This window comes from Styela clava, chromosome 10 (genome assembly GCF_964204865.1).
Source record: "Styela clava chromosome 10, kaStyClav1.hap1.2, whole genome shotgun sequence".
Classification (NCBI taxonomy): Eukaryota; Metazoa; Chordata; class Ascidiacea; order Stolidobranchia; family Styelidae; genus Styela; species Styela clava.
This window is the reverse complement of record NC_135259.1, coordinates 4733383-4748518: the sequence shown is the minus strand read 5'-3', so window position 1 is coordinate 4748518 and position 15136 is coordinate 4733383. Positions and strand designations below refer to the sequence as shown.

Here is a 15136-nt window from a genome sequence, read left to right as displayed (position 1 = left end):
ACTCACCCACTTGGTATATATAATTGTGCCCCATACGCTAGCTGTTTGTTCCGCTGTTCCGCTACTTATCTGTAAATAAACTGTTTAATTCATATTAAGTCTCCGACCCGGTCTATTATCTGGAACTGACCCACTCAAAGAAGTAATTGCTCAGGTAAATCTGATGACATCAGAGTACCTATAAAACTGCAATATGAGATAACACTTTTTTTCTGGGATAACTATGGTAACATTTATCAGACGTTCCGTACCGATGGAAACTTTTCCTTGGAAACAAAGCTGGTTATCGAGCAGCGACACCCGAGGTTCTAATACCTAGTAAAAAAGGTGTGAACCAACGATATTGGCGGTGAGTACCTTGTGATTTTGCCGAATTTTATGACTGAAATATCTTATTAGAAATAGATGATTATTAGATACCAGGGCCATCAGACTTCGATTATCATACAGCGAACGAAAGGGGGATTCACTGTTTCAACTAGACCAGGATTGTCCAACCATTTTGGCCGAAGGGGCCACATGTAGTTTACTAATAATTTCCCGGGCCACTCAACATGGCATTATATTCTAGGATTGCTACTTCGACTACGGGTTAAATAAATAAAAGTATACGCTTTTTGGTGACAGCAACAATCTTTAATCACTGAAAATTTCAAAGCAATTGGCCAAGTAGTTGAGAATTTTTTCACAAGAAAAATACCAACAACAACATAACGAGAATATCGGTCAGAGACCGAAGACTTATCGATCGAAAGTTAGGGGATCCCGCAAAACAGCGCTCTTACTCCATAGTGACACCTTGTGTCCCATCATTAATTAATTAATAACTCGCTAATTGTACGACATAATTTGCCCAAAATCAATAAGCTTCTGGTCCAAGATAAGATGAATGCACATGCAAAATCTGGAGCAGATTCAATCTCGCTTTCGTGAGATATCGCGTGCATCTAACAGACAAACAGACAGACAAATACCTATCAACATACTTACTGATTAAAATCGATAAGTAATAACATGCTAACAAGCCTGTTCATTCATGATACAACATCCATTTAATAAAAAAACAAACAATACCCGCACACCAAACTTTCACAATCATTATATCAATAAAACTGTTGTTTCCCAACTATTGATGGGGCACCATCAGTAGTTATTTACGAAAGTTTCGCCAAAGACAAGCCAAGACGCTTGAAGTTTTTCATTACAGTTTCCAACAGACCAATGCCTCTAGTCGTACCCTTAATGAAGACAATGGCTGCGAACTCTGCGGTGATGTCAAAATCATTATTAACTCCCCGCAAGAAGATCACCAACTGAGCAGTCCCCTTGATGTCAGTGCTTCCGTCAAGCGCCAAGGAATACGACGACAATTTTCCCGCCTTTGTAATTAAAGTTTCCTCTATAGAGTTCTCAAGCTCTTCAACATGGCGAGTTATGGTCTGTCTTAACAGGCTATTTTTCAAACATATCTTTCATTTCCGGACGTAAAACATTGGCAACCCGAACAATACATAATAAACATTTCCTAACGAATTCTCAATCTGAGAATGGCTTCGATTGTTTTGCGATAACGTCATATAAAGTAGTAAAATACCAAGTGTGTAAGCGGCTATGGCACCTTTATTTATCGATATCTCCTCCCAGTTGGTTTCGATTCAAAATGACACTAATGGAAAGGCTCGCTTGAAAAGGCTGCAGAGCGCATTCCATGAAAATATTCGTTTGTATCACATCTTTGTATACTACATCCCTCGAAAAATAGTTTTCTCCAAGTTTTTCATTCAATTCTGAAAAACTCGAAATACTTCCGCGGGCCACGGGTTGGACGACCCTGAATCAGACTATAAACAACAGCATCTGGAACGATTTACTGACTATAGGGTGCCATAGGTGTTCCCATGCTCTTGTCCGCTTCTAGTCGAGACATTTATATTCCAGCCAGTTTAGACCATTAAAATTGTGATTTTATTTACTATTCATAATTTTATTTAACCTCATCAGACAATGCTCTTCCGGAACTTGCTTTCTGTCTGCTTTAAATGGCTGGATACTATATTATCCTGCCTAAATGTTTGCGTTCGATACACCAATTCGATGCGGATTTTCGTCGCTGCCGGTGCCGTTCTACCGACGATTAAAATTTAATGACTTTACTTTCTATTTTATTTTGACTGTGGTTACCAAAATGATGAACCGTACTCCTGCCAGTGATTTCAAAAAGTTTCCCTAAGCATCGGCTTTCTTGTTCATTCCCGCAATACAGACCCAGACAACAAAGGATTTGTCTTCAAAGGAGTTTTAGTTTAGGTACAACCATAAAAATTTGAGCCGAAAATACTGCGATAGACTAGATTTCAAATAACAGGCCAATGAATATTTTGATTCGAAATGATGATCATGAACATCAAAACCAGTTTGTAAGTGTCATCTCCAAAAACACCCACTAACAAAATAAGCATCAAAAATTTGCTGAAGTATAGGAAGACTATTTTAGGGCACAGTGTGTGAAAACTTCCACTGTTTTTGGTCTTTCCAATGCACTAAGTCGCACATGGAAGACGAATTTTTGCTGTATATATATAATCGCAATATTGACTCCACTTTCAAGAATGGGTAGATGACGTTTGTACGCGGCTCCTCGTCAATTGCGGTCGAAATATTGTATGTCTGTAATGTTTTTTTCAGTTGATTCAATTATTTATTTTTTGTACAATATTCCATGCGGGACGGAAATAAATATCTGAATCCATCTAAAATTACCCTATTTTTGCCTTAATTCCAAATTTCGATTCTTGTGTTTGTCTACGTTGTTCTCCTTATTCGATAACGATCGTCCAACTCGTTGCGCGGAGAGAGAGAGAGAGAGAGATTTATTTTTTCGTCAACCAAAAATAACAGTCATCGTAATAATAATAAAAATAACAATAAGAAATAAATTAGTTTGGTATAGACAGGAGGGAGTGATACGACCGGATGGTCATCAAAGTCAACTGCCCCCCTTCAAGCTATTATGTTTAAGATCCACAGTTTCAGATGACTAAAATATTGGGGAGGAACATTCTAGAATTTTAAATTATATTCTCAAAATAGAAGAAAAAAATTGGGGAGGGGAATGCTAGAATAAATCATTTTTATTTATTTATGTGGAGCGGGATTTCAAAATCTGAAGAGATTCCAAAGGTTACTGAAAGAATTTAAATAATTTTTACGCATATGTGATGAATTAGCAGAAATGCTTCATTTCATGGCATAGGTACGCATTGAAGATGAAACAAACATAATCTGCTTTGATTTGTCTAGATTAGGAGGGGAAAAAAATAGTTAATAGGACCTAACAAGCATTATTTCAGCATAATAATCAACAATTTTTTGCTTGCAGAGGGATGTCAAAGTAGTATATAAAAAGACAAGTGAAAGATAAATAAAAATGTAAATAATTATAATAGTATGAGTTGATGTAACAGCAAAATATAATGCAGAATCGTAAATTCTTTCCCGGTCCTGGTTTAAACTATTAATCAAACAGAGAAAGACTTTATTACCGTCACCTGCAGCAAGCCAACAGTATGAATACGTTATTTCATCGTCTTCGAGACCTTGTAAAGAAATATCAATCGAATAAGAGTTGGTGCAAAAGCAACAGTTTTTGTCCGCCCCATATAAATTTTCTTTACAATGTTAGAATTGGAAAGTTTTTCACAGCGAGGCAGATTAGCAATTCTTTGCTGTAAATAGATCGACGTTTGACAACGTGAAAGGCAAAAGTATCTGCAGCATCAGCTATTTATTAAAATAATTTCCCTCACTGATTTACAAGATTTCTCCTAAGATTGACGTGAAATCACCACCACAAACTTCGTGGGCAGCAGGTATTAGTGCCCTGGGTCCCTCGCCATCCGGAGACGCTCTCAAATCTATTGAATTAGTAGCTTTCCCTCAGTATATTTGCGTTTTCGTCTGATATTACATTTCCACATCACCACTCAATCGAAGATAAACGCCAACACAAGCAAGACATTTTGGTGACGATTTTTACTGTGTGAAACATATTTCTATGTTCACTAGGTCTAAAACTCTTTTAGCTTGCGATGCACCAGATTTGCTGGAAGAATCGTGGTCATTATTACGACAATTTTGAAATAGTCTATCTTCGATTAACTGAACACCTGTTTGATTTAGTACAATTACTATCCAAACTTTTGATAACCAGTCTTACTGAACAATTTATTTTTCCGATAATCAGGATGCCCCGCTACTGGCTTATTCGCACCGCTTCTGCTAATATCCTAATAAAGAAAATTGGAACATATTTTTAGCGTTTTATCTACCAAAGGAGTGCGTGATCCATATTCTGAGCAATCTCATCGTAATTTTCCAGCCTGTCAGGTCTCTGTATTTTCATGTTATACAATGTTTATCAGTATTAGAAAAACTAAAATCCATTTATCTTGCGTATCTTACTGTTATACTGACTACGCTAAAGTTGCCCATATTCCTGATTTCCAGTATTGCAGAGTCAATAAAAGGAACTACTATACCAGGCAAAATTATTTCATATTTTTTGCAATTGTTTGTACTTTTTCCTCCATTGATATTTGCGTTAAGTTACATGACTTAAGCAAAATTTCAGACAGTTTCATAATAGTTGGCGATTGTAAACATTTTCGTAAGTGCTGATTTTTGATTGATAAACTGTGAAGAGGAAATAATTTCGATTATTGAAGGGATCATTTTACATTTGTTATTAAAAAAACGAACTCACAGATTTAAAATTGCGAATGTCATCACTGGCCAAAGTTCCACACTCAACATTACGTTTGTATTCGTGAATCTGAAAAAACAAAATTTATTATGTTGCTCTCGAATTGTATCCAGCTATAAAATTCAACAAGTGCCAAATTACACACCATGCAGGCTGCTACACAATTTCATTTTAAACAGAGTTGCATTGCTAAATAAGCCCATCCCAGGCTTGGGACTGGGATAGGATTTACATATTTATCAGGGGGAGAGGAAAATCGATACGGCGACTTTATCATATGACCCACAGCTTCTCGCCTGGTTACCAGTCCACGTCAGGTATGGAAATAGTTAGCAAGCTATTTGTTTTGGGAGCATGGACTTGATGGTGGAGGAAGTCGTAACCAAACAGAGGTCGCGTAAACCACCCTATGGCAGCAAGGAGTTCAGCGATTCTCTCGCACATAACTATAAAATGGTCTTGGTATCACACTGTTGTTCTATAGTTTCACAGTACAGTATTGGATAGCAGAGAACAACCTGTGACAACCCTGGGACCCAGTGACAACCCTGTGCTTTACTATAGTTGTTAATAGAGTATAAAACAGTAGGAGCAAAAACCTGAACGTTTTAAGAAGCTGTCTGCATTCCTGCGTCACATTGGGTAGTGGAGGTGTCAGGTCATCTATTCTAAAGTTTAAAATATTTTAAGGTTTTATTAGCTAGTAATTCTATCCATGTGTATGGAGCTTACATTATTAGTGATAACATTTAGTTACTCAACCGCAAAATCACGACTGCCATTTTTTCAGAATATTTGAGTAAAAAAATAACAATCATTCAAATATACTGAAATCGTAAATGGGTCTTCAAATACAGCAATGAATTTAAATAGGTGCAAACGAAATTTTCATCAAATTATTTTAAAAATGAGAAATATAATATGGAATTAAATTTACATCCTCTTGACACGTTCCAAAACAATTTTATGACGAATTATATTTTGATTCTTTGAATCGACAGTTGGGAGAGCTGGACCGATTTTGTCTTCCGTTCCAGAAGTGCTATCCTAAGAAGAGATTTGTAAATCGTTTACCGAGAAGATTCAATGCATTAAGTGAGCAGAAGTAGTTTATATATAGAATTTAAAAATGTAGATGAAAAAAAAGAAATCTTTGTTAATCTGATCTTTTACAAAGATGTTATATCACCGTTCTAACAAGTAATGCTATATCTGGTTTTATCAGTAGCAAGTCAAATTGACTCTGATTTTATGATAGTAAAGAATTTGCACCGAATGATTCAATATCTATATCAGTGGTTCTCAAACTTTTTAAGCCGCGCCCCTTTTCAGAATTTGTCAAGTCTCGCGGCCCACCTCAGAGATAACTAGCTAACAATAAGCTACGAATAACAGATAATAAAGAAAAAGTATGTTATGTTATAAAAAAACATGTTGAAAATACATGGGCGTAAGTAATGAAAAGTCTTGAAAAATGTAAATATACAAAATAAGGCGGGCAAAATCAAATCCTACAAATATTTTTATTTTTAATTTGAGAATCCCCGATCTATATTGTTAAAAGTATTATCAAAATATTGTAGTAACCCAATTATTAATTCTTTACAAAGCATTCTAGTCTTGGATTTGAACTGAATCTTCTTAGACTAACAATTCAGTGAATATTTAAAGCCATAAAAACCCTAATCGTTAAACTTCATATTTATTATTTTCACAGATAACAAACAACCTGTTTTATTTTTCTATGCTGCCTTTCTTTTACATGTAATGATCCTTTATAAAAACTTGAAACTCTGTCCTCAAAATGATCAACTTCATCTTTCAATATTTTGTAATCAGGAACTGGCTTGGATGGTTCTAAAGTAAAAAATTAAACAAGTATTGTGATATATGAATGCAAATAAAAAGTCTGGTACGCTTTCATCTTTGCAGGCATACCTAAGCAAGGTACTTGTGCAAGTTAAAATTTCAAGCGCCCAAATTCGAATAAACATGCCACCATCCAGCGTATTAAAAAAATCTGAAAAATATCCCTATTATGTGGAAAAATAGTGTCTCATTTCATACCCAAAAGTAATCCGAGTATGTTGTCCAGGGCTGGGGAGCTGGTTCGAAATCATGATCGCTCCAGCTCCAGCTCCGGAGTCGCAGTGTATCCAATCTTTAGCTCCAACTCCGGCTCCGGAGCTTCATTTTTTATGCCGGAGCTGGCTCCAGCTCCGGCTCCATAGCCATTATCAGTAGTGCAGCCCAATAACGCATTTTGCTAATTGCTTTCTAAGTGTGGCATGTTATTTAGGCTGTAAACACCCTTCAAGTCGGTGTCATGATAATTCCTTTTTGTTCCTGCATGTAACTTGTGAATCCACTGAGAGTTATTATATGCTGTATTTCCGGGCGAATCGGTCTACCCAGCATATAGGGGTTTTACATATAACCCCACAATAAGACGGGAAGGAAAATCGGCTTCTGGAATGGTCGCAGCGTTTGCGCATTCGGTAAAATAGCTCATAATGACTTTTTCTACCACATAATATTTAACCCATAATAACTGTCTTTTTATTTTAATTTAATTGTGTTCAACATAACTGGCAATCATGCCGGCCAAATAAAATCTGTCGTGGGCCATTCTAAAGCAAAACTTATGGTGTTTTCTGTTTTATTTTTAGTATTTTATAATGTCGCTTTTTAATCAGGAAAATTTGGTTTGCGTATTGACTTCTTTATTTATCTTAGAATTTCATCACCGATGATTATGTAATAACTCGTTTTCTCACAAATATGGTGCGTGACACAAAACACATGTCTTGAGAAATTGTGATTAAGGGAAAAATAAACACTGAAATAAAAGATGTTATGGCCTAATGTTTATGGCGACGAAAACAATTGACGCTTTTAACGAAATGCAACACACATGTGATAGGAACGGCAATAGCCCTTCAACTCATGATAATTTAAACTGGCCTGACGGGGAGGCAGTATTTTATGGTACAAATTGAATAAGCAGACCCAAAATAATGGAAATTACCATCGTCACCCAATTAGATGCCGTCCCCCTCTCCCAAATCAGGCCAAAAGTTGGTTCTAGAATCGAGGCGTTTTCATAATTATCAGCGATGAGATGTTAAAGATAAATAGAGAAGTCAATTCGCAAGCCGAATTTCCACATTGGAGAGTTATTATAAGATACTAAAATGAAACGGAAAACACTATAAACTTTGTTCTAGGAGACTCCCAACAGCTTAAAAAAATGCCTTGTTAATCTCATTATTTTTTTTGCCTACGACATATTTTTTACCGGTTGACTTTGAAAATTATTCAGTCACTAAAATAAATCTAAACGCAATCAATCTTACTCGCGATATACTTTTTATATATTCAAAAAATAACAACGGAAATTGATGAGACTTTTCTCCAGAACATGCTATGTTATGGATGAAAACAAGATATAATGGGGCACTTTGCCATACATTTTTATGATAGGTGACTGCTGCGGTGCATTTTGGAGTAGTTAAACCTTTCTTTTGTCGTAAAACGACTCAATCTCGAGATACGTTGAACAGAATTGAAGACATTTGAAATGGATTGGATATTCAACGCCACGAAAAAATCATAATATGTTACATGGAAATTCCAAAATCACATTAGGGTTTTTGAGCTTGACCGCAATCATGAAAAATTGCAGCTTAGTGGAAATGAGAATCAAAATTTTGATAAAAGCGAACCGCTTCAAATTTTGATACTAAACTTTCAAACATACAGAATAACTGGAAACTTTTTAAAAAATATTAAGAACTAAAATTTTTAAAATGAATTATAAGCTGAAAAGAAAAGATTTTATCATTTGTAACGCTATCAGAAAAAAAATTATAAATTTGAAAAACAAAAAATGAGATATTTAGGAGCTGGAGCCTGGAGCCACTAAATTTTTGGTAGCTCCTGCTCCGGCTCCAGCTCCATCTGTTATGAAAAGCTTGGCTCCAACTCCGACTCCGGCTCCATCAAAATGTAACGGCTCCATGGCTCCAGGCTCCAACTCCAGCTCCGGCTCCCCAGCCCTGATGTTGTCTATAGTATATGTTCCAAATTGGGCCTGGATTATCTCGCTGTATTTGAATGGAAAGAAATTAAAAACAAAAAGATTCTAACTGGCTTTTCATTTGAGTTACATCTGGACCTATTTCTCAAATTCAGTATTGCATATGTCTAACAACAGGTACCAAATTGAAGCATTGCACTCCCCAGGAAATATAAAGAAAAAGGAACGAACCTTCATGAGAACTTCCACCCAAAATAAGCTTATCTAGTTGTTGCTGCAGTTTATTTTCTCTTTCTAAAATTTCTGTAGCATCAGCTACGCCCTGCAAGTTTAGACAACATGAGTGCACTCCTTGTATAACCATGATTATGGAAATTGTTTTTAATGAAAAAATCTAATTTTCAATGCTATTGCCATCAAATTAATTTTTTGCAATTGTGGCTACTTTTTGAAGGGATGTTCAAAATTATTGATAAGAAAAAAATGGATGTCATCAGGTTGTAATAGGGTCGTAAAAGCTTGAAAAGTACATACCGTACTTAAATTACTAATGCTAAAAATATTGATTCTTGCCTAGTGTGTCCCAGATCTATTGTGGTAAAAGCATCATATGACGATTATCACACCAAGAAAAACTCCTGAACTACACTAATATAGAAATAATATATGTCGCTGACTGAGCAATATGTTTAAGTCTGTGTTTCTTTAAAATTTTCTTATAATGTGCAAAACGTTTTGATGAAGTTTTTTGAATTATATATGTACCTGGTTTGCTGCTTCAATGATACCAAGATATTCCTGAGTAGACACTGTCATCCATTGCTGTAATATGTTAAATACTTCATCCGCTATATTTAAAGTTCTTTTTGGATTTTCATCCACCAGTTTTTGTGATTTATGAGGCGATTTTATTCTCTCTTTGTGTTGTGTATAAGTTGTAGGATTCGGAATATTTGAACTCGATTTGACATCCAAAACACTGCCATCTGCAAACATGCATTGATGAATACTATTAAAATAATAAACAAAAATGGTACAACCGTTTTTTACTTTTTTATAATACACTGAAATTTATCATTCTCAAAAATAAATAAACCTCTATAATCTATATACGCAAGATTTCTTCAATGATGACAATTAAATGTAAGGAAGGATGTACAAACAAGACCTTGTTAATCCAAATCGAAGAGCTTGAGACATATACCTTTCATAGGATAAATAAGTATAGGTGGTATAAAGATAGTTAACACCTTCTGTATCTTTGCTATCCAGAGAATCAACTTCTTTTCTTGATATAATATGTGTAAGATGTATTTCTTTTCCTCCTGCTGACTTTACAGTTGATTTATCAATATTTGGAATTGTGATATCTGGCATTCTGAATGTTAAGAGAGAATATTAAGAAATTATAACGGTTCCTGTGACAGAGCCTTACTCTGAGTGAAGACTATAACACTAAAGTGAAACTATCTAGACAAAAATGACTTTTTGTTCATTTCATGCACAAAACAACTTTCTGATATAGGTTGAAAGAGAATACATTTTCACACAGTTATTGATATCAAAGAGATAATACATAGATAATTTTAAAAACTGAAGTCAAAGGCTCATTCATATTCATGTCACATGTGTGTCATCAAAAATCTGTTATTTTCTTCAATGTAGGCTATTTAATTTACGGTAATTCATTTTTTTGTATGCAAGACACATTATTAGTAATAATATAAATCTTTGAAATCAATAATTGAAGAATAATCAGAGTTAAGTTTATAAAGGATTTTAATCTATTTGCCCATCTTTAGTTCTGTGACTCCCATTAATGCTAATAGGACTCAGCAGAGGTAAACAGGGTAAAAAAATGTCAGTAAATAATGAGAAACTACACTTACAGGTCATGATTTCGTAGCCACAATGGGGTTGATGATATTTGTTCTAGTATATTGGATGATATTGCGTAACACCGATTGCTACAAAATTTCTTCCTTTCAGTTATATCAAACACTTTGTTCTTGTTTATCTTATATTGCTGCGTTGGAATCTATTGTTATCAAGAAATCAATAAATGCATGGTTAATAACAATTTATTTAACAATGCTTAAAAATAAGCAATTTCAATCAACAAATGACCAACTTTAGCCCCAGACACTGGACGAAATTTTTTCACTCCGCCTATAGGTTGAAGAACTTTCAACAGTTCAGAATGCTTAATAAGCCTAATGCCTTTCAGTCGGAAATTTCAACATTGATTACCATCTCTCGACATCTAAATTTTTTTTAATTTGGCACAGATTCCAGAGTTTTGAAATATATCTAAATATATAACGATCATAACATCATTAGCTCTAATATTTGTTTTCGTTTTCAGGATTTTTTTTACTAAGCAACATCTTTTTCTTTTGATCTATATCCAAAAAACACTTGCCACTTTTTTCTATATTACCAATAAGAGAACAAGATAAAATAAGGTTCATATGGATGAAAAGTAAAATATCTAAGACCAAAAACAAGAAGCCGAAAAATTACTAGGTCGGGCTTCTAAATTTTGAAGTTTGACACAGGTTAAAATATTTGCTGATGAAAATTATTGATTATTGTGGAGAAGACCTTTGGTACTTTTAATCCAAAATACCCAGAAATAAAAGAAATCACTGACACACATTGAAGTGTAATAAAATATTTTGAGTTTAATGTACCATGAATATACAAGAAAGCATGCATAATTTAAACAGAAAATAAAACTAGCAATACACTAACTTCTTTGAGCTTGTTTTTGCATAGACAATAACCGCATAAGTCGGATAATGAACGTTCTTCTACAGCATCTGTATAATGTTGCCCGGTGATCAACTTCAGCTAGTATATATAAACTAATATATATAAACATCTAAAATTATCACCCATCTAAATTATGATTGATTATTAGATAGTATATAAAGTTTTTACATATCATGTTCATAAAAATATTTACCTACCTAACTAATTGAATTTTATTTTAGAATTCAAATTTATCATGTGCAAAAGTATATATTCAGGATGTTGGTATTCACAAGGGTGCAACCCTTATATAACATGGGTGCTTCGCTTTCAGACTATACTGCTATAGGAAATAGATGCTTGACAATTGATAAACAGAAAGCAAAAATAAATCCTTTCCTTTACCTAAACATAGCATCGGCATATTTCCCCTATTTCTGCTTGATTAGAGTAGAAACATAAACAAATCTGTAAGAGTTAACGTTATATTAAAGATTTAGAGCAGTTCAAATCAGTACATCTAAAGGATAACAGGTGCTATCATACTGTCATACAAGAGAAATGATTTTTTATTGATAAACTTAAGTTGTGAAATAAGTTCAATTCAAGCATACCCAGGACAAAAACTGATCTTTTTGAACTTTTTCCTCGATGAGTTTTTCTACAATCGAATGTGCTTGTTTTTCTGCTAATTTTCTTTTTTCATATTCTTCTTTTATTGAAGAATGACTGTTAAAATGTATCACAATGAATAATAAATCTTGATAGTAAAAAAATTTTTTAATCAGTATTTCATGCTCTTCACATTTATGAAAAACTAACAATGATGATTTTGGGCGGTTAAACCAGTTTACAATCATCGAATTACATGAACTAGATTAATATTGCCGTATTGTCAAAATAGAAATGGGTGTTATAAATTTGATCACGAAATCCAACACTGAGCTCACGTTGGATTGTCGATATTTATGAATAAATTTATTCATAATATATATAAATGAATAAAAGCAGTTGAAACTCACCTCGCCATAATAATAATTATAATGATCTTTCTAATCAAGCAGCCAGGAAATCTAAAATGATGGCAATTACGGAGATAATATGAAATAAAACAAAAAGGGGGATTTCCCAACCTAGGTCAAAGGGTTCGAATTATTTTTTACTATATGGATAGGATAGGATTTACATATTTATCCCGGGGGAGAGGAAAGCCGATAAGACGGCGTATCCATATGGCGAACCACGGCCTCTCATCCGGTTACCATTCCAAGTCGGGTATGGGATTAGTTTTACTGTATTGTTTGTTTTCGGAAGCATGGACTTGGTAGTAGAGGAAGCCGTAACCGACCAGCGGTTAGTTACGTGAACCACCCAACGACGGCTAGGAGTCCAGCAATCCTCTCGCACAGAACCATCCCTGCATGGGATTCGAACCTGCGAACCCACGCAGAGTAATTAGAGGTGCGGTTGCGAGCGTATTCCTAACATTTAGCCCGTTGAGCCACACCGTCGTCGTGATTTGCAGGTCTTGTAATCGTCGTGATTTGCAGGTCTTGTAGTCGTCGTTTTATTGTGGACACAAAATTGACCTAATGATCTTTTTCAAAATTGTTGATTTCATTTAACTACTGGACCAATGAATCTTTCCCCGACCTTTGACCCCCCAAAAAAATTATTCCTATAGATAACTTGCTCGGGTCATGTGACATGTTTAAGCCGCCATTTTTAGACGGCAAAAAAAAAACATCCGGACCTCGCTCCTGTTGGTTGCAAGTCGTGTCGTGTTATTCGTTTCCGTTTTGCTTGGCTATTAAAAAGGGTTATTTCGTATTGTGCTGTACGTTAAACAACGAAATGGATCTTCAGTTATATTCCATTCATCAATGGTCAGAAGACATTGTTTCGTTAGTTAGCATGTAAGCAAAGGCATATCAGCTGACAAGCGAACGTAATCCTCGCTTCGCTAAGATTTGTTTGCGGGGAATGGTGAACTTCGCGGTACTGGTACCTAGTGTTATAATATAGTGGTGATTCGGAACGCTTGTGTTACTACATTTGTGAATCAGACGTGTCCATATATTTGAGCATGGCTCTCTTGTTCATTTTTTTTTTTCAAATTCCTGTGGGTTCAATGGGATTCGCTTTTCACTCTGAAGTTTTGTTTGATGCCGTGACCAAAATTTAAAAAAAAATGCGCTCATGTGGCGGTTTTCGCAATTGTATTTCAGCGATTTCGCGCTCAGCCATGTCCGGAATTTGGGGTACGATGAAGGTAGCCTACTTACCGGTATTGCAAAAGATTTGATACTGCAGTTTGAATCATTTGGTATTTTGAACCACGTTGATACTGGACGCATAATTCCAATTTCATTGCATTTATAATATTTTCATGATGACTTATTACTAATACGTGGTATCGCTCTTGCTCAAGTGTTGCTTGTTACTTATCGATTTTAATCGGCAAGTATGTTAATAGGTATTTGTCTGTCTGTCTGTCTGTCTGTCTGTCTGTCTGTCTGTCTGTCTGTCTGTCTGTCTGCCTGTTAGATGCACGTGATATCTCACGGAGGCGAGATTGAATCTGCTCCAGATTTTGCATGTGCTTGATTTTGGATGATTTATGTCGTATAATTAGCGAGTTATCAATTAATTAGTGATGGGACACAAGGTGTCATTATGGAGTAAGATCGCTGTTTTGGGGATCCCCTAACTTTCGATCGATAAGTCTTCGGTCTCTGACCGATATTCTCGTTTTGTTTTATTGTTTTTTGTTAGGTGAGAAATTTGGTTTCATCACATATATTTTCGTTGAGGTTTTAAGTGCATTTCGTTGTCTGTTATTTGGATCAATTCGGACTGAAACCTATGGGCAGGGGATATTCACTTGGCCAACACAGACAGCCCCCGAACTCGTAATAGAACTAAAATAATAAAAAAATCGAAATAAAATTATGGTCTAACCCTAATCTGGTACACATACTACGGGAGTACCCTATTGTGTACTTATTGACTTCCGAGAATTTCAGATTGGGGTTCACTTTGTTAACGTAGGTATATTATGGACATCCATACCCCTATCAAAAATATAAATCTACAATTTGTCATCTGGGTATTTGTGCTGGTCTTACATTGCAAAAATAAAATGAATCATATTAGTTCTGTTGATATTCCGCATAACATTGTAATTTTTAATTATTTATAATAACTCTCCTCTTATGTATGACCCAGCCTTGAAATTGAATACACTGGAATAGGTTTCAGAGAGTGTTTGGAATAATATAATAATTAAATTTGACCACTCATATTCTTTTATATTATGTTCAAGCTATGGTGTGAACATAGTAAATGAAGTTTTAATATTCTTTTTTGACATCCTTGATTATATATGTATATATACATCACACGATACTATTCGTTTTATTTTGAATTGGATTTTGAACTTTTTTTATAAAAAAATGAAATTTCTAGAAAAATTTCCATCTTGAAGTGTCATAAACTAACTAAATCTGCATACCACAGCCAATCCTGAAGACTAATAGAATTTCTGAACTTAGTTGTCGTATTTTAATTACATATTGTTT

At 34.8% G+C, this 15136-nt stretch overlaps 1 protein-coding gene across 1 annotated transcript; it reads right to left on the bottom strand.

The window, feature by feature from the left end:
• Positions 1-4537: 4537 nt before the first annotated feature.
• LOC120338406 (putative RNA polymerase II subunit B1 CTD phosphatase rpap2) lies at positions 4538-13163 on the bottom strand. The gene is made up of 13 exons (XM_078117303.1): positions 13063-13163; positions 12578-12628; positions 12170-12284; positions 11556-11654; positions 10691-10839; positions 10052-10179; positions 9567-9787; positions 9033-9123; positions 6492-6619; positions 5700-5809; positions 5362-5430; positions 4763-4831; positions 4538-4692 (listed from the first exon to the last, which is right to left on the bottom strand). The coding sequence occupies exons 2-13, from the start codon at positions 12583-12585 to the stop codon at positions 4548-4550; spliced, it is 1332 nt and encodes a 443-aa protein (XP_077973429.1). The 5' UTR covers positions 12586-12628; positions 13063-13163; the 3' UTR covers positions 4538-4547.
• Between the last annotated feature and the right edge of the window lie 1973 nt (positions 13164-15136).

Bases quoted from the DNA above. Each gene is read 5' to 3' on its own strand.
- LOC120338406 (XM_078117303.1), bottom strand. The intron at 5,810-6,491 runs GTTGTTTGTTAT...ATCTCTTCTTAG, and splicing joins AGCATAGAAAAATAAAACAG to GATAGCACTTCTGGAACGGA. The intron at 4,693-4,762 runs GTGAGTTCGTTT...TCCTCTTCACAG, and splicing joins ACATTCGCAATTTTAAATCT to TTTATCAATCAAAAATCAGC.